Here is a 24,616-nt window from a genome sequence, read left to right on the forward strand (position 1 = left end):
AAGAGGGGAAAAACTGACCAGGAATATATTTAGGCTATAAATTAGAATACCTTTAGTGATTCATGCTGTTGCAATTCATTAAAGGATTACTGCTCCCAGCTGCCAGATCACATGTTAAACCCAACTGCTCTCCATTTCGCTTCAAATTAAAATGCAGGGCAGCCAAACTTCTTGACGTCGGAGAAGTTCACTTATGTGACCCGGGAGAGGTCGGTTACTGGTAAACAGTCTCAGTTTGAATTTCCAGAGCTTATGTGGAGACATCCTTACAAGGCTGGTGATCACTACACCCAAGAGGTTCTGGAAAATGCAGAAGCCTAACATTCTTTGAGACAAAACCCATGACATTTATGAAAAGCACTATAGGAATCTAGTGCTTGTGACGTTGCCCTGGTGAGCCCTTTGATCCTATTCACATAGACTGGGGAAATCCCAAAGGCAAATGGTTCAGGTACATGGTGTGTTTCTTATATGCATGCTATAACCTGCTGCTTTTGTATCAAACAGTGTGGTAATATTCTATGGGAAGAAGTTGTTTACAAGCAGTCACTTAAGAAAAACGTACCTATCTGATGTTAAGCCACTTTAAAGAGAATTAAAATCAACTTGAAATTATCTTTCTTAGAAGACCAGCTCCACAGAGCAGTGTTTTGTTTACCTGGTCCTTGTGATGTCACTGTGGGCAGGCTTTATACATACATAAACTTGCCACAATCACTGATTTGTGTGCTGTCTTTCAGCATCCTTCTTTATGGTACCAAACTTCTCATTGTATCTAAATATATCCAGTACATGTGTATGTAAGAGAGAGTTACAGAATTGGCAACAAAATCCTGTCCTGCTTATATCTTCATAACCATCAGAGGTCAGCACCAAGACCGAGTACTGTTAACCTGGTGTTACACAAAGTCACTTATGGTTCCATATAGAATTACCTTACTTTATGCTGTTTACACAGTTATCTTTAGTACTTATCATGACAATTTCCAATAGAGGTAAACATGAATGGACCTTGCATGGACAAAACATATTGTGAGTTATCAGCATCCTTGTCATTGGGCACTGGCATAATAATTTGACCCAGGATATGAAAGCTTAGGGATTCACAAATACCTCTTCCATTCTTGGTCGTCCCACATGCCAAAGAGATTCAGCAGAAAGAATCTCATCCAGTATGCAGACATCTTACCCATCTTTCCTATGTGTCATGGAAGACCCCTGTTACAGGTTGAATATAAAGTATACAAATACAAATTATACAAAGTATAATACAAAGTGTGACAGATGTCCATGGTACATTCATCTTGGAGAAAAATAAAAGTGGCCAGTAAAAAGCAACTTCTAGATCCTTTTATTGAAGAGGATTGTGAGAAGCACAGAACCATGGTTAAAGCAAATATGCAATATTACAGTTCATTCACTTGCCACAATTTTACCTTAGAGATACTTCTCACACAAGAAGTGTCCCTTAGCAACAAAGCCTCTAAGATGTCCCTGCTCATTTCCCCCACCTCTGAACTGGAATTTGTTACACCCTCAGTTGTGCTGATGCAGCTGTTTCCAGAACATCCTATAAAACAGATCACTGGGATAATCTCAGTTAAAATGAAAACACCACTTCTCTTTGAAGAGATATTTTTAACCTGCAACCCCAGAAGCAGTTGCATCAGCAAACAGGAGAGAGCGGACACTGCAATGTGAGGAGAGTAACAAGCAGTTTGGGAATGAGGAGAGAAGATCAGCAGGAACTGCTCGAACTCACTTTGCTGCCAAAAACATTTCATGCAACCAGACACCGATCTCCTCCTGGCTCACACTTAGTGGAATTCTTCAGATGAGTGTGAAATAGCCAAAAGCCACATTCAGCACTTTCTGTGTATCACTTTATGCAAACAGAAGGAGGAGAGAGTCTGCACTAAGTGAAATCAAGGACCTTTTTAAAAGTCCAATGTATTTATACATAAAATGTAATAAATTCTAAAAATATTATCTTTAGAAATACACAACTCTTTTCTCAAGTCCAAGGGACAGAACAGCAATTTAAATTTCCCACACTGATGTTTATATCTAATGACATTTTGGTTTCTTCAAAGGTCAGATATATGTTTTGATTGTCTTCTTAGGTAGATGGCTGATCTGGAAAGCCTAAAATGCTCTTACAGGATGTCATTTTTCTTGCCCCGATACACCAACCAGCTCTGCAGCCTCTCCTCCTGACCTTCCCAAGGCTTTGGTGGCAGGTACCCAGCAGCAGCTCTGACATGGTGTAGCTGCAAGCTGAGATCAGGCTGCCAGAGGAGATTTTTGTGAGGCAGAGCTGGGAGCTGGGTCCTGACCCTCGCCCTGGGTCCTGTCTGAGACACAGTTTGGGTACTCCTGTGCCCAGCCTGGTGCCTCTCAGCTCCTGCCCCAGCAGGGGCTCAGGGTTTGGGCAGCCCCAGGCTCCCAGGCACAGCAGTTCTGCACCCGGCAGGGAGGGAATGCCACCCGCTGTCCCCTGTCCTCTCTCACTCAGCAGCACTTTTCCACCTCTGTGATGCCTGGCAGTGCCATGTGCTCGGCTGCCCAGCAGACACTGATCTAAGCTGGCTTCCCACCAGGAGGAGATTTTATCAAATCATCAGTGTTTTGCAGATTGTCAGATGGAATGCACAAGGCAGCGAATACACCAGCACACTGCACAAGCTGAGCAATGGTGTTACACCAAGTGTAGCAGTTTCCAGAGGCACCTCTCAGTGCATGTTCTCAAGAACAGGACTTTGGCTGCCAAGCTTGCAAGAATATATTGTGTGAAAGAAATGGTTGTTGTTTTTACAGCACATTTCGTTAAGGATCCTCTGCTGTAGGTGATGCTGTCACGAGACCTGTGGTTGCTCCTTTGCTTTGCATTACCTATTTTTAATTTTCTTTTTTCCAGAAAGGCATCTGCAACAGGTGGTGAAAATGACCTTAATTCAAATCTCCTCCAGAAGGTCCTGCCTTTCAGAACAAAGCATGGAACTTCATCCAGGGTAGCATTCACTGTATTCTCAGCTGTGTCGTGATGAAAGATCTGTGGCCTTTTGGCACAAAGGAGGCAGTGATGAACCCATGTCTTCTTACCATGGATTGATCACTTCTCCACTTCAGAAGCGGAGTGATTCCCATCAGTCTTGCATGATAATGAGGACAGCTCCTCTGCTGTGCCTCTGCTCTGCACTGCCTCAGGATGGTGGTTGAGCAGGTGACACCAGGTGAAGCTGCCTCCTCCTGACAATGGATTTCAGAGAGGCTGAGATCTCTCTGTATCGAAGCCCATACAGAAAAGGGAACAGGACTTTAGGAAGAATCGTGAGGACATTGCAGACTGTCAGGGAGACGAAGATTCCTGTCTGCAGTGTGATGAAAACATTAACGCACAAGAATGATTCTACAAAAAGGGCCAAGAGTGGAAAGAAGTAAAAAAATAACACAGTGTTGTGCATTACAAATGTTACACTGGCTCTGGAGCAGATGCTTTCCCATATACCCGAGTGCTTGGTTTTAAAATACAGAATAGCATAGCAACAAAATATTACAGAGAGGCAGAGAATGATTACGGTGGTAGAAAGCCAGAAGCAGAGTTTCACAGCATTAGTCCCATTCAGAGTTAATGTTAGTATTACTGGAACTGAGCACGTTTCCAGGACACAGGGCACAAAGCTGTGGGTAGTCCATAGCACCAAGAAGAAAATCCCAGGGAAAGCTCCGGAACACATCCACAATAATACAATGATTTTTTTAGTTCGTGGGGGAGGCAAAATAGCAATGTAGCGCAGAGGAAACAAAACAGCGATGTAGGTGTCCAAGACTATTGCCACAGCTGTGAACAGTCCTCCACAGTAAGCCACTGCCAGCAAAAACAAGAGGAGGACACAAGCTTCCTTTGGGAGGCACAGATGTGCTGCATTGAGAGCAGCTGACAGGGTATAGAAGAGCAGGTAGATCAGATCAGAAAGCAGAGCATTGCCCAGCAGCATGTACCTTGTTTCCTGGCGGATTTTAAACCGAGAGAAGATCACAAATAAGATGATAGGGATGATGAGGACACCGGCCACGAGACAGACAATTGGAGAGATTAAGAACATCTTCGTGTTTGTGCCTGATGGGGTGAGAGACCATTCCTCCAGCAAAAGTAGCAAAGTTGTGTCATCCAAATTTGAGGAACTGTTAAACTCTTTCTCCCTGAGGTGGATCACAGTTCTATTTGCTCTTCTTACTGAGGCACAGCCGGGGAAGTCCATTTCCTTAGGATTTGGGGATGATTGTATGACTTGGAGAAAGCAAGATCTTCTATGCCGAGTCCTTAGGAAGGCAAATGAAGCAGAGGATGCAAAAAGCCCATGGAAGCAAAGTGATTTCTGTAGCCAATTCTACCAGTTCTCCTTAAGGACAGAAAGTTCAAACTTGCAGGTGAATCCTGTGGTGTCAAAAGATGGTTTTGCCTAAAAAGGAGATTTTGTTTTCTTTCTGCAAAATCTAGTGTTTAGAAAAGATAATGAATCTCTGGGTGGCTTAAAAAAAGATGAAATCCCTCAGCTCCCTCAGCTAGCTCTTTGAACAGAAGTGAATGGGTTGATCGGTTTCAGTAATTTGAGTTTTTCTCATCACATTATCAGTCCAATGAGGCAGATGAAATATTAACCTGATTAAACAAATGTGTGATGATACATATCAACATTCCACGTGTACTGATGTAGAAGTCATAAATGTGATTGGGTGGTTTTGCACCAATTTGTATGCAACAACACAATTGATTTGAAGTGATCAATAAAAAAGGCTCTCAATCCTGTTGTAAAATTGTAGCACAATCAGTCTAGTGAATGAAATTATCTTATTTGCAGATGAAAACCATTTTTGGTTCAGTGAATCAATCCATGTTATTCATGAATGATAAACCTTCCCCTGCCTTTTTTCATGCATGATATACAAATACTGAATTCTGACCTGTTAGAGTCTTCCACTCAATCTGTGCATTGTCTGGGATGAGTGACATACACTGTACCATACCAGCATACCCCAGGGCAGCCTTGGCACTTCCAGTGTCCATTTGGAGACCAAGTCCTGGTTTCCTGGCCCACACACTGTTGCTGCACTGTGTTGCTTTTAATGCCAGATCTCAGTATCAGAGCTGGGGGTGCAATGAGAGAATTGTGAAAGAACTGGACTGCAGAGAAGGAACATTTCAAGTTCTTCCAGGCATGATGTGATAAAAAAAAAAGCTGATTTTTTAAAATAAGATCACTTAACCTGGCATTATTGTATTGATTTTCTTCCCAATGCTACTGGCACACAGCAGTGCAGCTTCCCTCCACAGGAGCAAGGACACAGCTCACCATGCAGAAAGTCACAAAGTCCTGCTGTGCCATGGACATGCTGCCTCAGGACATGCCAAGTAACCAAGCAGACAGCTCATGAAACTCAGCATCAGTCATCAAATCTTGTGCACATTTCATTTCCTGTCACACTGATAACTGGCACCCAAGGAACTGCGTGTTGAGGCAGTTGACAGGGTGTGCCATATGGAACAAAAAGATAGAAGGAAAAACCTGTGATAATTTTAAGGACAGCATTTCAGTTGTTATGGTGTCTGGGGTAGGCAAAACATAAGGTGATTTTTTTTGCTCACTCAATCCTGCATTCACTGAAAAGTGTATGAGCAATATTGATTCAATTGTACATTTGGTGTCAGGGTCATGCCCTGCATCTCTAATTAAGTCAAGACACAGGTAATACCTTAAGCAGACACTAGCACTCAAAACTGTTGAATTATACTCTTGTTGCAAAAATGGAAGGGAGGGAATGAAAACTCAGGTGCATAAATCACCTCCAACTGTAATTTCAGATCTCTGTGAATAGTGGAGGTGTTTGCTGCCTCCCAGATCTTGGCACTCCAAGGATGTCCTATTAATGAGAAGACTCTCTAACTTCCATATAAAATCACAATTTTGTTTTTCACCAGCTGCTTAGGATTCAATGTGAAAAAACAAGAGTTCATTGTCACATCACCTGCACACCTTTGCCTGATAGAAAAATAAATCACAGAATGGTTTGGGTAGGAAGGGAACTTCAAGTTCATCCAGTTCTAGATGAGTGACTGAAGGCTCACTCAGTTGACATCCTCATGACACAGGGGAGGCATGTCATGATTCTCTCCTTCAGCCCACATACAAAGCCCTTCATGTCCTGTGTTCAGCTATTCCTCTGCTCCAGCTGGCAGAGTGAGCCTTATGGCATGAGCTTCTTCAGTTTTACTTATGCTCCTGTAAAAACCTTATGAGGGCTTTAGTTTTACAAAAATGGACAGCAGCAAATAACTGGAAGAGAGATTCAACCAGATCAGGCCTGGGCAGGTCCAGCCAAAGCCACTCTCCTCAGATTTCCACATGGGCTTTTAATTGCTCAGTGGAGTTGTGCTAGATTTAGAAATGTGAAAGGCTGGTGTCCTGGCTCACTGATATAACCCAGAACAGGTGGTTCTGAAGAATATATGTTGTCTCCTTTAATTTTCTTGACCTTAGGAGGCCTTTCCACATCTGGGCATTTGCAAGGGGCTGGCAGCTCTGAGCACCACTCCTGAGGATTTTGTTCTGAGCTCCTTTAGCCATTGCATCTCAATGTTCAATAGTTTGTGGTGCCAACCTGAATGATCCTCTTGAAATTTCCTGTAAACCTGGCCTTAATGCTCTGGTATTGATTTTTTAAAATGCTCTCTAGTAAATTTATGTTAGGTGGACACACTTTTTACGTATCTTACTGATGCAGACAACACTGTATTAGCAGCCTCTCTTCTGGCTCTTACTCTGGCTCAATACAATCTGTATTGATTTTCAAGCTGAACCACGCACTGTTAATTACTTTACTCATTTCTGCTTCAATAAGCATCCTGCTGAAAGCTTAGTTAATTATCTGATGGGTTTGGGAGATCTCAGGTTGCATGGTGAGCCCTGTAACTCCTGCAAACACTGCACTACATTGTATTCTGTTGCTGACTGTAAGCAGGCACTGTCAAACTGAGCAGGCAAGGTTAGAAATGTTATTGTCTTACAGCATTTGGCACACACTTAACTGCATACACACCTAGAGAAGCTTCCTGCTTCACAGAGTTTACCTGACTGATTCAACAAGTCGACAGGTACACTGCTGCTGTGACAGAGTAATGCTAGGATTTCTCCAGCCCTTCATCCCAAGAGACTGTGTTAGAAGGGGATACCCAGAGGAATGCTCACATTCACCTCTGAGGCTCCCTGGGTGCCATCATGTCACTGTCTCAGTGTGATTACAGAGACTATTCCAACAACTCACACCATGTCCCAGCCTAAAAAAATCTATCCTGTGCTGTGGGTCTGCCCCAGAGACTGCTGTTCCTGGCCAGGGGCCCGGGGTGAGTGGAGTAGAAGGGCTGCCTCACATCTCCTCAAACAGAAGTGTTTTGGATGAGGCAGTTGGGTCCAACAAATCAGTATTTTTCTGGAATATTGTTTCATGGGTCTGTTTCCAGCCATGCTTAGTAATAGAGCCTTGGCCTCAGGAGCCTTCACTGCTATTAGAGTTTCCTCATCTTTCCTTCCATGAATGCCCCCTGCCCCTTCTAGGCTTATGTAGGTCCAAAAGGCACCTCCCTTGCTGTGAAGCCTTCCCAGTCATGAACAGCCAAGTGCCCATGAGCAGGCCAGCTCCTCCCAGAAGGACAGGAAGAACCAGGTTTCCTGCCTGTATCCATATTTTCACTCTGGGCAAATGAGCTGCTGCTGTCAGTGAATAAAGTAATCCAGACAGTTTAACTGTGGTGTTTTTCTGGATGAGTCTTCCCTTTTTCTTCTTCTTTAAACTGAAAGTCAATTAGAAGACTTTGCTAGACCTTTAAGATTCCCTCTCAACTTTTCTGCAAGCCACAGGGAAAGGTACAACTCATCCATGCCTCAGCTATCTGTCCCCACTTGGCTCCAGAAGGATTGTTCAGTGCCTTGCTTGTTATTTGCTGTAGATAAGAGACATACACAATGCTCTTGTAACTGTACAAAGTTCACAAATCAGGCAGAGCAATTACTAATATTAAGGAAATAAAGAAATGGGTGTGAAAACTAAGGTCAGATTACAATGCTTTGAAAGGTCAAAGGAACATGGAACAAAAGAAAACGGGGATTAGAAAGTGCTAGTTTAAAGACATTTTAATGAGGCTCCCAAACGAAAGAGGACATTGAGAGAGACTGGGAAGACTCAGCATTAAATCCCTGCATCAAATCTTCTAATTCCAAATACCATCAAGCCATGGTGATGACAAAGTCAAAATAAATTTTGTACAAAATCGGTCTTGCAGGTGCAATATTGAGAAATAAGCTGGTGTCAGATGAATAGAATTCCTAAATATTTGACAAATATTTCAACAAAAGTTTAGAGAAGTAACAGTGTAAGTCACTGATACCTCCTGCTTTCCTGCAGGTTACTGCATGGCCTGACTGCTGTGAGCTGCAGCCAGCAGAACTCATCCATTTTCATTCCCCAAGCCTAGCAAGGCAAAGAAAGACAGGTTTTTGTTTCTTGTGCTGAAAGGACACACAAACATGTTTTCCTGTGACAAGCTGCAGATGTGACCAGAGATTTATAGCTGCTACTTTTCATGGTCATTTATGGACAGACTCACAGGACTCCCAGAGAAGCCATCCTAGACTGTTCCTTTGATTTAATGACCTCTCCTGCCTGCCTACTTTTCATAGCAATGTATCTGTGAAACAGGATGAATAGCCTACTAAATAAGGCTTATTTGTAAAATATTAGTTTCTTTCTTGAGGCAGTTTAATTTATAAGGAGAAATTTTGCTTAAATTTTGAACACTATACAACTACACTGGCTCTAACAGGAGTTACCTGCAGAAATCTAAGTCCTTTAGATAAAGAACAACAACATTATTCTTATCTGAGTATTTAGCAGCTACCAGAAGAGATTAAACCAGTTTTCAATACCACACAGAGTGATGAGCAGAACTAGAAATACACATCTGAATTTGTGACTCCTTGACTCTTCTCTTAAGACAGGAGAAAGCTCCTTGTTCTGAGAGAAAGCTTCTCAAATGGGGGAGGTACATCCACCAAACTCCTCAGAGCACCCATCCACTTCAGGCTGTCTGTCTTTCTGGTGGTGGCTGGCATCAGAACTTTCATGTTCCTGTCCTGTCTCACCTGCAGTGATCTCCAGCATTGCCTGGGAAGGGCTGCTGCAAAACTTCAGGCAAAAGCAGAGCTTCATCCCTGTCTTACTATGTTTTGTCTCATGTAAAAAGTCAGGCAGCACAGGAGAAGTGTAGCACGATAGTTCCTTGAAGGATGGCTTGCTGAGAAGGGATACTGGTGGCTGCAGAGTGTTAGGTGCAGGTTAGAATGCAATACCAAACCAGAGCTGGAGTTAGAAAAGGTGGAAGAGACAGGTTGGCATACACAGGGTGACAGGGAGGACCCAGCCACAGCTCCTCCCTGACAGCCAGGAAGGGCTCACCCAACCATACAACCTGGGGGCAAAGGCAACACAGGAATCGAGATGGAAGGAAACACTCTAGAAGTGGAATTGAAACAGAAGAGGGAGGAAAAATGCAATGTGAAAGAAAATACATGATATGTCTTCCGATTCATGCCTTTTGATGACAGGCTGTGAATGAATGTCCATGGCACAGAGCAGCACAAGGCACAGCCCCATCCTGGGGAGGAAGGAGCCTGGCTGCCAAAGTCAAGATGCTCCTTCCCAGTTCCCAGCACCGTACCTGGGAATGGCAGTGGTTCCCAGGTGGCAAAGACACTGAAGCAACATTGATTCTCTGCAATAACCGTGCCCACAGGGAGATGCTGACCTTATCTCACACTGATGGAAGCAGGTGCCAGGCACAGCTGCCATATGGCAGAGAGATTAGCTGCCAGCCTGTGCTGAATAGTCACAGTCCCTTATTAGCCAAGCAGGGAACATGCCGTGGGCCACACACACAGTGCCATTCACAAGCTCTGTTGTCCCTTCCCAGCAGCTCCTTTGTTACTTTTACAGCACAGGTGCTTAAAAATTAGATTTTCTCCACATGAGGCCTGTCTCTGCCTTGTTGTTCTAACAGTGGCTTTGTACTGCTCCCACTCATTTCCATAGCAATACCCTGTCCTTTCAGGTTCAGGCTTCATGGTAGGAAAACCCTGTTAGGGTAGGAGTACAAACACAAATGTTGCAAACTTATAAAGAAAAGAGATTTTTTAAAAAGATTCTTTTTTGGGGGAGGGCCACGGTGGGGAGAGCAAGATGTCGCTTTACTACTGTTCTGTAAGCCCACATCAGTGTTACTCTCCTGGTGATCTCCACAGGCACAAAGAGGAGGGCACATCACCCCCTGGTATGTCCAGAACTTCTCACAACTGGCAGAATTACAGCTCACAACAGGGGGAGTTTGAGCCATAGACAGAACAACAAGCTGAGATCTTCACTAAAAAACACAGTCAATTTTATTTTTAGTTTAATTGTTTCTTTCTCTCCAATCCAAATTCCTGCTCATTCAAAGATGTTAATGAGAAGCACCAGAGAAGAAATATCATGTATTTTCCTTTGCTATTATCCTAAGCAGCACCTGGAGCCAAAAGCAGCTCCCAATTGCCTCCAGGTATTTCAGAGGTAGCTAAGCTGTTCACAGGCAAATGAACTTTTAGGAGCTCATTACATTTACAACTATTGGGGTTACTAGAAACCAGACTATTTTTCTAATCCATTCTCAGCATTTTCTCAGGAAATCCTAGGTCCTTTTAATTGAGCTGTTTTTTCCTCCCATAAAGGAGCAGTATCATGCTCCAAAGAAAACATTTCAATGCCAGCCCAGCACAATGGATAGCAACTAAGGGAAATATAAACATGCACAAAACTGCTATAGATCACAAAGTCTTCAAGGCAAAATATGCAGGAAGAAAGCTTAACTGAATTAACAATCCTTTTTAAGAAGCCAATTTAACAAGCTGTGAGTTGAACCACATCAGTCTCTCAGTGAAGTCCAGCAGTGATGCTCTGAGGCTGTTCAGGGCACACACCCTGTGCAGTTCCCATTCCTGGAAGCACTACCACCATCAGATGTTCTGGTGATCACCCTGATACCAACTGCCCCAGGACTCCTCCCCCTTTCAAACACCTGAGAAGCCCATAATAGTCTTATGATTTTGGATCTCGCCTGAGCTGTGTTCAAACCAGAGCAGTGACATCAATGCCAGCTCCAGCTCCAGCACAGCAGCTGTGGAATTATGTGTGCCATCCCCCAGGACACCACCTCAGCCCCTGCCACTTGTGTCTTTTCATTTCCTGCCACGTATCATGCCAACTTCTTCCACATCAATTTTTAAGCTGAGATTGCTTCTCTACGTATTTCTCTCTCCTGCCTGCTATTGGAATGATGCGGAAATGAGACACACAGTGCCACTTTTCATCCCCAGTTCTCTGTCCCAATAGTCTCCCACAATGCCTATTTGTGAACCTCTTCAGACCCTCTGTGAGGCAGTTTCTGATGTGCAGCACTGAGCCCCACTTTTAGTTGAAGCCATCACATGTCTGAGGCTGTTTCTGCTCTTGGCAGCCTGGGAAGCTGAGGAATCAGCGTAAGGGGAGCCCCCCTGCTCCCACAACCTCAAATCTGCACCACCAGTCTCACAGAATCAAAGAATGGTTTGGGTTGGAAGGAACCTTAAATACCACCTAATCCCCTGCCATGGGCAGGGACACCTTCCACTAGACCTGTAGACAGGGCCCTACTCTGTACCTCACTGTTCAAAATCCCTCTTTGAGCTCCTCTGGATGCTGGAAAGATTTATAGGGTCTTCCTGGAGCCTTCTTCAGGCTGAACAACCCCAATTTTTCAACTTGTCTTCATCAGAGAGGAATACAGGCTTTTCACACAAGTCAGGAGCCCTTGAACCCCAGCTGTGTGCTTGGGCTGGCACAGGAGCTGCCTGCCCCTGGTCTGCACTCGGTTCCACAGCCAGGGTCTCACCCTGGCACTGCTAAAAGCACCACAGAAGCAGAGACCTCAGCCCTGAAGGGAGAGAAAGGCACTGGCAAGATTCCAGGCCCACTATTTCTGTTCCCAAAATAGAGAGATGTCTGTCCCTTTATTAACCATCAATAAACACCAGCTTGGGGACTTTCTCCCCCACCGAGCAAAGCCCTTCAGCCTGCTGGGGAACAGCCTGCAGTGAGTTAAATCCCTCTTTGTCAGATGCAAAATGGGGTCCTTGAAGCCTCACAGGGTGTCTGCAGGGATACAGAATTATCAAAAGATATTTGTTTTTGTAAATGAACTGGAAGAGAGTCAGCTCCTCCTACCCACCATCCATGCTGTCCTTTCTGTTCTTTTAACATGCTATAAATGACCAGCTTCTCTGATAATTTATGCATAATTGGGACTGATTTCAGCAAGTGGCCCAACAAAAGCTGCTCTGAACTACTAAGTAATTTACTGATTTTGTTTTCAATTAATGTAGTAGCCGTAGGAACAAGCAGCCTGTGTTCCTTTTTTTCAGCACAAGAAGATCTCTAGCCTGATGGAGAGACATCCAGAGCTTAAGCAGCATCGAATCAACTGAACACTGTGAAGAAACATGTTCCCACACTCATGTACCTTATTTAATTTTCAGAAGACCCCTCCTAATCTAGAAATTTGTGCCCATTTTTATATGCTCTGGAATTTCTCTTTTTCTGCCTCCAGACTATCCCTTTCCTCTTCTCATGGAAATACCATTCCTGGTCTGATCTTTTCCTTGGTTGGCTGTTGGGGATTATTTTGGGTGGAGGGGGTGGTGGAGGGAAGGGCTCCTCTGTGCAAACCTGTCCTAGGAGCTGATCAGCCCAGGGCTGCTGTGTCTCCATGCAGTCCAACAGAGACAGCAACAAATGCAATACCCCAATGTACTGAGCCTTGCAGTCTGTGCAGACATCAGGCCAGCCACGAGAGGATGCACAGAGGAGGAGAGAGAGAAGTTGTGGCTGTTTAATGGAGTGTGCTCTGAGCAGGCAGAGCATGGAAGGCACCTCCAGCTGATCCAGTTACATTTCTGCACTCTGATCCCTCAGGGGTACTGGGGAGTGGATCATGGCTGCTGTGAGTGGCACAGAAAAGCACTCTCACCTGTCCCCCACCTGCATTCCCCCTGCAGCCCAGAGCACAAAGCCTCTTGCTACTGAGCCCCTCAGCAGAGACGGGCACCTCCAAAGCTCATTTTGTGTGCTGAGGTGCTCTTGGAACCACATCTACCTTGAAACACTGAAAAAGATGGCCCAGCATGGCTTGGACTGGGCAAAATTTGTCTTTTGTTTAACAGACCTGGCCTGGGTTTGGCACTGCTACAGTATGAGTGTGATGACATTTATCATGACAAGCCAAGGCTGTGTACAAGTATCCTTCTTCACAGATCCAACCCCCATAATTGCTAATGTCAGGTTAACCCTAAAACTTGTCTTTCCCTTCACAAATTCATACCAGGAGTAGCACTTAAAATTATTCTATCTGCAATTCACATGCCCACATCTATTATCTATTCTCAGCTTCTGTTTCCAGCCTTGAGGTTGTCCAGATTGTCCCTTTGTCCTTTTAAGACCTGTGCACTAACCACACTAATCCTCAGTAAGCAATCAAATCACCCCATCTGTGCTTTTACTATTTCCCTTGGCACCATGCTATGACTTCTCTATTTTAATTAACTCGAGACGGATGCCTTGTCAAGACTTTGCTGCTCTGATTTCTCATTATGTTATCATAATACCATTTAGCAACACCACCCTTCTCAGGAGGAAAAGTGATTCCAGCCCCTTGAAGGCAATGTAGTGAAGCACAGAGCATTCACCAGGGCCCACAGAAATATTTGGTCTCATTCTTGTTAACCTGCTGCATTTCCTTCCCAGTGAATGCACGACTTCTGCTTCCTCACAAAAGCACACTTTAGGGTATGTTTTCTTCTTTTGTTTTTGATAGTCATGATCACTTAATTTCAACTTTTAACCCCGCTGAGCACTGCTTGAATGCCAACCACAAGTACCTTATTAAAAGCAGTTTTAATTTACTCATTGCCAGCTGCAGTTGGTGGTACCCCACACCACTGTTTGCCCTTTTTTTGCCAAGCAACTCATTACTACAAATTGTCCTGAACCTATTTCATATTTTGCAGCCATTTAAGACCTGAAGTCCACAGGTCACCTCACAAATGAGAAGGAAGGCTTTTGCTTTCATGTCCCTCCATACCTGCAATACCTCAGCCTCTGTCTCTTCCTCAGGCCTGTTTTCATCTCTTAAATTGCTGTGTGATTGCTGCAGGTGCTGTGAGCTCCCATTTGTGCACAAAGCACCAAGTCAGCACGAAGGACCAGTTTCACGTGAACTCCTGGTCAGCTCCTGAGTGAAACTCCCTTTGTAAGCACCTGCACAGCAGCAGAATTAGACATTCTGTGCTACACATCCCCCCTCAGGCTGTACCCAGCTTTGTGGTGGCTGTGTGCCCCTAATGGGCTGTGAGTTGTCCTCTGGGAATAAGGAGCACTGAAAAGGCTGCTCAGGGCTCATGGCAGGAAGATGAGACTTGTGTCAAGCATGCAGCAATTTAATCCTAGGCAGCATCAGCAAAATGCAAGGAAGGTGTAATTTGAACAAACAGCAGGGTCTTGGAGGAGCAAACACAAGGAAATACTCTCTGGCACACTCCAAGGAAGACACCTCCAAAAACATCCTCCTGTGGCCTGTCGTAGGCTGAATCAGAATCAGAAGGGATCTCTCACAAAATTCCTTGACCAAAATCAACACTGAGGTTGTTTATTGCAGTTCTTTAAATGTTAATAATGCTAGTTTACATCCTCTAAAAGTCTAGTTCTGTGTTTTTCCACCATAGGAAACCCTGCCAGATGTAAATAATTTAAGCAGAACAGGTGCAAGAAGCCAACCAAGCTTGGATATAATATCTCTCTTTTATTCATGGACACATGCATGAGAATCTCACAGCCTAAAGTCTCTGGTCTTAATTTGTTATATGTGGATGAAAAGCACATTTAACAGTCACTTTTATAGCTCCCACTTGGGAGAAGGCAGGATTTTAAGCATATATATTCAGGGTAGAGGTTGACAGTAAAAAACTTCAAGGTACATTAAGGTAGGAAGGCTGCCCAGTTTCAGGACTTTAGATGAATTGAGCCTGCCCTATACAGATTGTGGAAAAGATGGTTTGTTGACAACACTCAGTGACATTCAGAGCCAAGAAATTATTTCCGTGTGCTCACAGACCCATTTCCAATGTTGGATGTGCAGGGCCATCTAGTGGGAAGTCTCTGTGTGCAACGAGAGCCCAAACACAGGCAGCGTTTCACAGCAGCCTGAACAAAGACATTTTGGCTGTTACATCTCAGAAAAGCATTTCATGAGTTTTTCTCTCCAGATGGAATGCTTCCCTGCTGGGCCAGCAGAGCATCCCCAGGAGAGCCAGGGGAATAAGGAATCGAGCCTGTCTCACTGTAGAATCCTGTGCTGCAAAAGTGTGCATTTCCTAAAATTAATTTCTTTTAACTAATGAGTTCGGGAAGCTTTCCTCAAAAAAAACGAAACAACACCAAGACCCACCAACCCCCACTCAACCCCTCAGTTTCAGTTTTTTTTCTCATTAATACAAGTGCAAAAAAGGCTCAGTGACACTATCAGGCAGCCCAGTGATGGAGAAGAAAGACATTAGTTTATGTGTAACACTCCATCTCTGGTGCTGGATTGAATTAATCAGATAGATAGAGGTGCTGGCTGGGATTTCAGTAATTTTTCACAGAAATATTGAATGTTCTGAGTCAGATTCTCTGGTCAAATGACTGTGATAACCCAGGAAATACTGGTGTCCCTTTGCATTAATTCCCCCATCTGTGCAGTGAGGAGGGTGAGAAGTGGGGGTCTACAGCACTTGCAGGATTACCTAAAAATCCCACAGTGAATCTGGAAAACAACTAGGTTTTCCAAAAGTATGGGAAAATAGCTCATATTTAAGTTTTTACCATTTTCTCATGTTTTATTTACTACTATGTTAAGGCTTATAAAAGCATTGCTGCTTAATAAACAGGTTTTCCCCCTCTCTGATTTACATATGAAGTAATAATTCAAGCACTGTAACAAAGCTTTCTTTTCTTGGACCTTGTTAATCAACTGCTTTTGCTAAGGTGTTTACCTGCCAGCAATGCAGATTTTCTGCTTTCCAATTAAATTGGAGTTTCTTTTCCAGCCTTTTTCCTCCCATGGATCCTATTACACAGCCTGCCTCTATCTAGTTTCATGAAACCATTAAACAAAGGCAGTATTTTCTGAGGCCTCTCTCACTATGTCAAGTTAGGCTAAACCTGGCTAATAGTTGTAGAAGTTATCCAAAGGGAGGGGCAAGTAGGTAGGTACAAAGAACATTTCCTAAATCTTTCTGATCTGGAAATTAAACTAAAAAGAAGCCATAATGCAGTCATAAGATGAATGTTCATGTTAAAAATTCTTTAATGCTGTGCAACAAATTATTCCATTCCATGAAAGCTGACATTGACTATTTACTTCTTCTTTACTTCAGCTTGGACACTGAAGGGATGTGACAGGCCAGCACCTCAATAATCAGAACTCCATCAGACATTTCACCTGAAAACAGCAGCACACATCAGGTAGATCAGGCAAAAAATGAACAACTTCTAATACCTGTTGTTGAAAAAAGACCTTTCTGGGATGGGGAAAACAATATTATTATCAAAGAATCTAGAAGCCTGATCAGAGTGTCTTGGGAGGATGATGCCAGGTACACAGACTCATCTGATGGGAAAGAAGGTGATTCCTGCCCTCCTGGCTGCCCACTCCTCCCCTCACTGCCACAGGCTGCAGCACTTGTGGGAAGATCACAGCAGTTCAGAGCTGGCCTCCTCCCTGACTCATGCTTCTCTGCATATTACCTGCATTTTTCCACTACTCAGGCTTTGCAGCACCTTGTTATTTTAGGTAATTCTAATTACTGGGGCAATGCTTCCCAATCTGGAGCAGACTAACCTGGGTTTGGTCCATGCTGGCATTAGGGAAATTATTTGTAAAAGAGCCAAATGCAGGGAAAGCTGCCTCCTCCAGCCCCATTTGGCATTCCTCTGACTGGTTTGTGGGGTGTCCCCACAGATCCCCTCCCCATCGAGTGAGGGGATGCAGAAACACTTCATACTAAAGCAGAACTTCATACTAAAGCAACAAATGATGGATCTGAGGTCTGTCACCCTCATACCATTTCTGTGACAACACAGGTACCTATGTGCAAACCCAGACTTCATTCTTCACTGGGCAACTCATTTAATGAGCTGAGGAAGAACTGAACTCATTTTGTGGCTGGCTTCTGTCCACTTTGGGATACCACTCTGTCAGCTCTGAAAGAGCCAGGCTCTTTGAGACACTGCCAAGCTCCAAATGACTTCACAGCTGTAACTGTGTGCAGCCAGCAGCACTCCCCACTTCACTCTCATACAGCTCCCACTCAAACTCTGCAAACTCATCAGTCACCTGCTGCCTTTTCTTTTTACACAGCAAAATCTCAACATATCAAGGGCTTTGAAGCACCTTAAAGTGTCTGATTTTCAAGAAAAATTAGACTCCCTGTAAGGTGTTTCAAACCAGGCACATAGAAACAGGGGTATTAAGAATAAACTACTCTTTTTCAAAGGTGCAGGTTCTGTAAGTGCATTTTAGGGCAAGAAATTGCTCTCTCCAAGACCAGGTTGGATAGGGCTTTGAGCAGACTGGTCTAATGAAAGATGTCCTGACCATGGCGGGGAGATGGAATGAGATGATTTAAGGTACTTTCCAACTCAAACTATTCTTTGATTCTATAACCTCTGTATAAAAGCCCAATAATAATTTCTGAATCTCTTTCCCCAAATCAAAGTGTCCTGTTTTACAGACTTCCCACCCTCTTCAACACACAGCAACAAAGAACAGAGCATCCACCCCATACTAACACAGCCCAACTTGCATGGCCTCACCAGGCTTGGCTCCTGGCTGTTTGTCCTTCCAAGCACTGTTCCCATCTCCCAACCCTGCACTGGCACTCGACTACTGCCTCAAAAATGGCTTTTGCACGTTCATTAGAGAAACATGAAACAGATTAATATGCTTGAGTCCTGCCTAGGCCTATCAGCTGGCTCAGAAACGTTAATAATCCCTCTGTGAAAAATCAAACCACTGTGAGAGATTGTTTTGTTGCAGAGTGATGGCAGCAGCCAGAACCATGAAAGGATAAACCCAAGGAATAGTACTCAGCAAATCATCCCTCTCTAAATAGCCTGCCAGCTACAAGACACATAAAATAACATATTTTAAAACCTGCTGGTAATTAGTGTAACTGAAAACAAAATTATGACCTTGGCATGGTCAATACTCATGATCCATTTAGTCACGTGTTGAGTCTGTTCAGTTGTACTGCTTTATTTACTGTTACTGCAAAGATACATTAATGGTCATATTTCACTGGCATAAGAGCCTTGCTTGTAATGCCATGCTCTACCACAAACAACATTTGATGATTTTGAGGAGCAGTCAGAGGTTTCACCTTCCAGCTGTGATGGCAGCTCAGGCAGCAGCAGGCAGAAAGCTTCTGGAGTTGGCCACTGCCACCCAGGATGTGGAAGGCAGGAGAATAAGAGCAACCAACACTGCCAACATTATCTCCAGGTCTGCTAGTAAACTGCATTTAAGACTGTGTGTTTCATTATCTTCTAAGATTTACAACTTGCCACTACAAAATGAAATCTGGCCGTGACATTGCCACTAAGAACATAAATCAAACACACAGATTTATTTCCAAAATGTGTGCTCCAGTGAGTAAATCAAGCAGAAGCATTGCTAACCACATTGTTACCAATTGCACTGCTGGCAATTTCAAAGGCTTCATCTCTCATGCATCTTCCAAATGTTTTTTGTTTGCCTGCATTTAAATACTGCCTGGCAGACCAGTGGGATTTTTGCACACAGCAGAGGGCTACTCCTGACAGTTCACAAATTGTCTGTAGCACTCCTTTTCCTTGAGGACCAACCAACTGCACTCAGTTAAGATGTTTCTTCCCTCAGGACTGCATTTGTGATTGGGTTCCTGGCCTCCATACCTGCCATGAGGACTCCTTTACAAGACCTGTGGCAGGTATATCTTCTGCAGTGTGAGCAAGCCAGCTTCTATGCAACACATGATTATTTATTTCACTGGGATGTGAAATAAAAGCATACAAGCAGTTCAAGGGAGCAGCAGCCACAGCTCTGTGTGCCACTGTCCCTGCATTTAAACCTGAGCCTGCTGTGCCATTGCATTCACCCTCACTAAGTTTATCTGACTACTCACTTCTCTCTTATTTAAGCAGTTTTAGGCCTCCTTTGATCCCAACTTTATTGTTTGAAAGGCTGTCCCATGAAAAGCACTGGGAGAGTTGCTGGCTCACTGAGAGACTGTATCTATTATCTGAAGCTGTGTATCTATGGCTACTTACACTGATATCTCTCTTGTTCCAGCTTCCTGACTGAGTCTCTAACAAAGTCTTCAGAGCATTTGATCTATTCAGGCTGAGAGCAATACAAAATTAAGCAGGGAAACCAAGTCACACACAACTAATAAAATATTTCCTATAACCTTCTCTCAAGGCAACACAACAGCATCTTCCTCAGCAGAGCTGAGAAATTTTTGCTTATAGGTGGCACTGGGATGGTTGTGGAATAGCACATTTTGCCATTCTCATGCTTTATGCTGAATACTTATTTTGCCTTTCAGACAGCAGTGCCTGTTAATGCAGTTCAATAAACTGGAGGTATTCTTGACTCATCTGGACAGATGTCTATGACACATAAACATATCTGGAAGGAAAAAGCTTCTGAAAATCTGTCTTGTATATTAATATTTCTGTATTCAAGTCCCTGAAGTTTCTTGTCTCTCCCAGATGTTTTCTCTGGTCTCTAGAGCCTTGGAGTTTTTCATTATTTGGTGAAACAATTCTTTTGACATAGTTCTTCATAGCATATAATGCAGATAATTTTTCCATACTGATTTTATAGACAAATATTTATTACTCAAGAGCTTTTTGTTTAAAGCAGAAAGATTAAGGGCAGTCATGACTCCAACACAAGCAGCTGGAGAAATGTCTTCAGTACTTCCTTTTTTTCCTCAAAAGCCCCTTAAATTCTTTGGGTCCACAAGCAGTTTACAATCAGTCACCCAGGGTTCCCAGGATAGCAAGGATGAGGCTGTGATCAGTCCCATTTTGGAGGCACTGGGCACTCCTTCCTGTCTCTGATGGCATCATTATTGGTCCTGGGAGGCAGCACAGCCAAGCTTTTTAATACTTGAATTTGCTCTGGTGACTCTACCTGCTGCGCCTCATCATCCCCTTGGCTGCAAATATGGAAATGTCACTGCCTGACAGTGAAGACAAACAGGAGATGTTGAAACTGAGTACCCTTGCAGATATCTGTGGATAAGAATCTTTTCATTTCCTTTGCTAAGTACTGATGTTATTAAAAGCAATTCATGATTCTAAAATTTGCAGCATACACTAGCTCACCAAGCAACTGAGAAGAGAGTGGCAATTAACTTAATGAAAGCCCTGGGAAGCAGTCAGATTGTTCCCTTCAACCTAGGGCAGGCTCCTGCTAGCAATCTGGACAGAAAAAGCTCCATATCCCATTACCAGTTCTCTTCGACATGCAAACCTAAGAAACACTGATAAGAATCCATGAATAATTAAGTTTAACCTGATGTTAGCAGAAACTGGATTGGGGATATTAGACTCTTCATTAGTTCACCAGTAGGAAATAGCCTGGATCAAATTCAGTCTGTAAGCAATTCCTTGGAAACAAATACAGCTAATTCAGCAAACACTTTAGTTCTGAGTCTCAGGGTTAAAGAATCTGCTACATTCTTCCATGGCAGGAAATTAAAAAGTTATATAGATTGCCTTTTATGAGTTGCTTATGCTAATAGTTGTCTTTAATCACTGGATGCAAACATTTCCTACTCACCATGAGGAGACTCAGGCTTACATGTTCTGGGAGTCTGGGCCTGCTTCATCTAAAAACTCCCTCCCTGTGCTTCCATACTGCCCCTCATGAGGATTTTCCTCCTCCTTTCCCCAAGGATCCCTGCCACCCCACTCTTCCCTCACCAGGAACTGTGCATCCCTTAGTCCCTCTTCCCTCAAGAGCCCTCTTCCTACTCACCATGCCAAGGGCTGTGTGCATCTGCTAAATACATGGCAGCTGTGCCACAGCCCCCTCATTTACAGGTTTTTGATTTCCCTTCCCTTTTATGCCCAGTGATGCCCCGAACAATTCTGGACAGACTGAATGAGTCAGAATTAATCAGAGAGGATGATTAGGTTCTCCAATTGCCAACATTTTGAGTGAAGCTGATCAACAGCCATGGTGAAATAGCCTGAAATGAAGTGACAGCAGAAAAGGATGTTGAGGGAACTGCAAGTTGAGGACTACCTAGGAAGTAAAAAAAGCTCTGCTGTAATGCATTAGGGCTACCATGGATCAGCTGCTAGCCAGCATCCTGTGCATTTACCAGTGTGTACAGGGATACCATGATTTAGGTTCATGCAGGTTATGGCCATGGATAGCTGTGCCAATGGATGGCTGGTGGATTTAAGCTACTACTCATGAAGAAGGGAAATAAAAGGCTTTAAAGCTGGAAATTTCTGTCCAAAGGAAACATCCTAAAACCTGGAGATCTCTCATCATAGAAGATGCTTTACATGAATCTCTAAGAACAGTTTTGGGTATCTCATCCAGGTCTACATTGATCCCTTCTAACTCCTGCAGCACAGGGACAACAGCTGCCATTTGTTAGAAAATGGGGACATGACATGAGACCTTTCCCAGTTCCTGAGGAACAGCAACAGGGTGTTCTAGAGACTGCATGTATGGAAGCTACCTAAAACAGTGATGGAGGTAAGAGCTCCTCTCTGCCCAAGTTATTTTCTCCATGTCTTCATTTTATTGTGCTCAGTTTGAACATGAAATAGGCCTTGAATGTAATTTTAAGTGTTCTCTGTTGCCCACATCCTTCTTCACATGGCATATTTGGGTATATCTTTTCTGATGCTTTTACCTTTAATGCCTACACTTCAGTGTTCAGAAACTCAGCTCGGAAATTGTATGAAATAACTTTCAAATAAAAAAATCTAAGCTCTTAGTTTTGATCAGACAATACCAGCACCAGAATCACAGAATCATTAAGGCTGGAAAAGACCTGCAAGACCATCCAGACCAAGCAATAACCCATCACCAACATGATACTCATGGCTAAATTGTATTTCCAAGTGCCACATCTGCATGCTTTTTGAACACTTCCAGGGATGGGGACTCCACCACTGCCCTGGGAAGCCTGCTCCAAAATGCTTGACAATTCTTTTGGTAAATAATTTTTTCCTAATATCTAATCTGAACCCTTCCCTGGCATAACTTGAGGCCATTTCCTCCTGTCCAATCCCTTTTCACCTGGGAGCCCAGCCCCACCTGGCTGCAGCCTCTTCTCAGGGAGTTGTAGAGAGTGAGAAGATTTTCCATAGCCCCCTTTTCTGCAGCTTAAACGCCCCCAGCTCCCTCAGCTGCTCCTCATCAGACTTGTGCTCCAGCCCTTTCCTCGGCTCCATTCTCCTCTCTGCACACACACCAGCCTCTCACCATTGAGGTGAGGGGCCCAACACCAGTACTTGAGCTTGGCCCCACCAGTGCCCAGCACAGAGGGATGGTCACTGCCCTGGTCCTGCTAGCCCCACTAGTGCTGATAAAAGCCAGGTTGCCATTGGCCTTCTTGGCCACCTGGGCACAGGTGACAGCTGTGACCTCTGATTGATTCTCATGTCTGTAAGCGCTTCTAACAAGCTTTGGTGTTACTTGGCTTGTAAGAAGGACTTCAGCCTCATATAGGCCTCCTCTTTCCAAAACAAAGGGGAGGCACTCAAAAGCTACATCACTGCAGAGCAATGAAGTGCCACCTGAAAATTTGGTGGCTTCATATATCACTCATGAAGAAAGGCTTCCTTCTATATTAAAATTAATATCTCATGCAGAATAAAACCCACCAAATCTATTTCTAATTAAGGTGTTTCTTCTCATGATTGTTCTTAATCTACTTGCCAGAACTACTAGGATTCACCCACAACCTGTTCTTTCCTCCCGCCAGTCTCTTGGTAAAGTCACACAAAGGCTTTCTACATGTTGTGGGTTAGATTTAACCCAGGGGTTTTCCCCAAGATGAAATTTTCCCATCTCCACCATCAGGGACACCTGAGTGGTTCTGACATTCAGAGCAGGAGCACTCTGTTTTGCAGGCTTTAAAGTTAACAGGCTGATTTTCCAGCTTTAGAAGCTTAGACAGCACAAAAGTTCAAGCTCCTTTTCTCCCCTCTCTCCAAGATTCAGCAAAAGCACACAATGAAAAGGAAGATGAGAACAGGGAGCAGGTTGAGGCTTTTGTTCCCTTTCTGCTGTGATGTGGGGACAGTAGAGATTAGCTCTCTGACTGATGCACCTGCTCCAGTTGCGAGGGAATGCTCGTATTCATGCAGAGCTGGAGATTTTCTGAATGCCTCCAGGGATTGGACTTGTGTGTTTCAGCCATCCAAGAGCTGCCTGTTTGCTGCCCTAGAGCAGCTGTGAAGAAGCCCCTGCATCAGGAGGGCAGCTCCCCTGCAGACACCAGTCCTCAACGACTGCCGCGTTATCCTGAGTGCAGCTCTAAACTCACAGGAGAGCTGCTGAAGTGGATTAAGCCACTGCTTCATGGCATCCACTCTGGCTTTTAAGAGGCTCCTATTATGCCCCCAGCAGAGGTGTTTCAACAAGCAGGAGGCCTGGAGAGGCTGATGTAAAGGACTTCGATAGGAATCAATGGGACAATCAAGGTATGATCAGATTGGGAGCCCTTCAAGTGGAGAGGGCTGGGGGAAAGATACCAGCTTTACACTTCTGTGAAATTAGAGCCCTGGTGTTTGTGATGGTAGTAAACTCATCTATATAACAGAGAATGATGTTGTAACATCAGATCTTGCCATTGCTGCACACTGAAGCAGAAGTTAGACTGAAAGGAGAATTTGGTAAATGATTTTTGTTGAAGGCAGAATGAGGCTAACAACAGGCACTCCAGCCTTGGGCAGCTGAAATAGTCACTCTTTCCCCTCACACCACTTTGTTTCCACATGAAATCCCTTCTAATTTCAGCTTTCACTCAAGCTCTACAAAGGGTGGCACAGTCCAATAGCCTGCATACACTGCCAGTGAAGCATCACACTAACCAAAACACATTCAGATCACTTTTCCTGAATCCTAGTCTGAAACAAAAGAACATGTGAGAAATGAAATTAATTCAGATGTATTCCTCTCTCTTTAATAAGCAGTTATATAGAGAGGAACCAAAATGCTGGCTCAGAAACTCCCGAGCTCACCTCCTTGCTTTTATTCCTAAAGCAAAGGAGGCATTTCTGTGGCATCGAGCAGATGGCTGAAATAAGAATCTTTCCTATATCAAGCTCCATGTGGAAGCTTAGAATCTATGTTAGGTACGAAAAAGCTACAAGCTGGAGGAAT

The 24,616-nt window shown here is 43.9% G+C and overlaps 1 protein-coding gene across 4 annotated transcripts in view; it reads right to left on the reverse strand.

Moving 5' to 3' along the window:
• The window catches only part of GPR148 (G protein-coupled receptor 148), a 29,759-nt gene extending 13,675 nt beyond the window's left edge, over nucleotides 1-16,084 (reverse strand). For all 4 annotated transcript variants that reach the window (XM_085586992.1, XM_085586993.1, XM_085586994.1 and 1 more), the window contains exon 1: nucleotides 51-16,084. In XM_085586992.1, the coding sequence (XP_085443118.1) occupies nucleotides 3,204-4,262 (1,059 nt within the window). In that variant the 5' untranslated portion in view covers nucleotides 4,263-16,084 and the 3' untranslated portion in view covers nucleotides 51-3,203. The remainder of the gene's footprint in view (nucleotides 1-50) is intronic.
• Nucleotides 16,085-24,616: the final 8,532 nt, after the last annotated feature.

The sequence above is a fragment of the Lonchura striata genome, chromosome 9, assembly GCF_050655825.1.
Source record: "Lonchura striata isolate lonStrDom1 chromosome 9, ASM5065582v1, whole genome shotgun sequence".
NCBI classification, from domain to species: domain Eukaryota; kingdom Metazoa; phylum Chordata; class Aves; order Passeriformes; family Estrildidae; genus Lonchura; species Lonchura striata.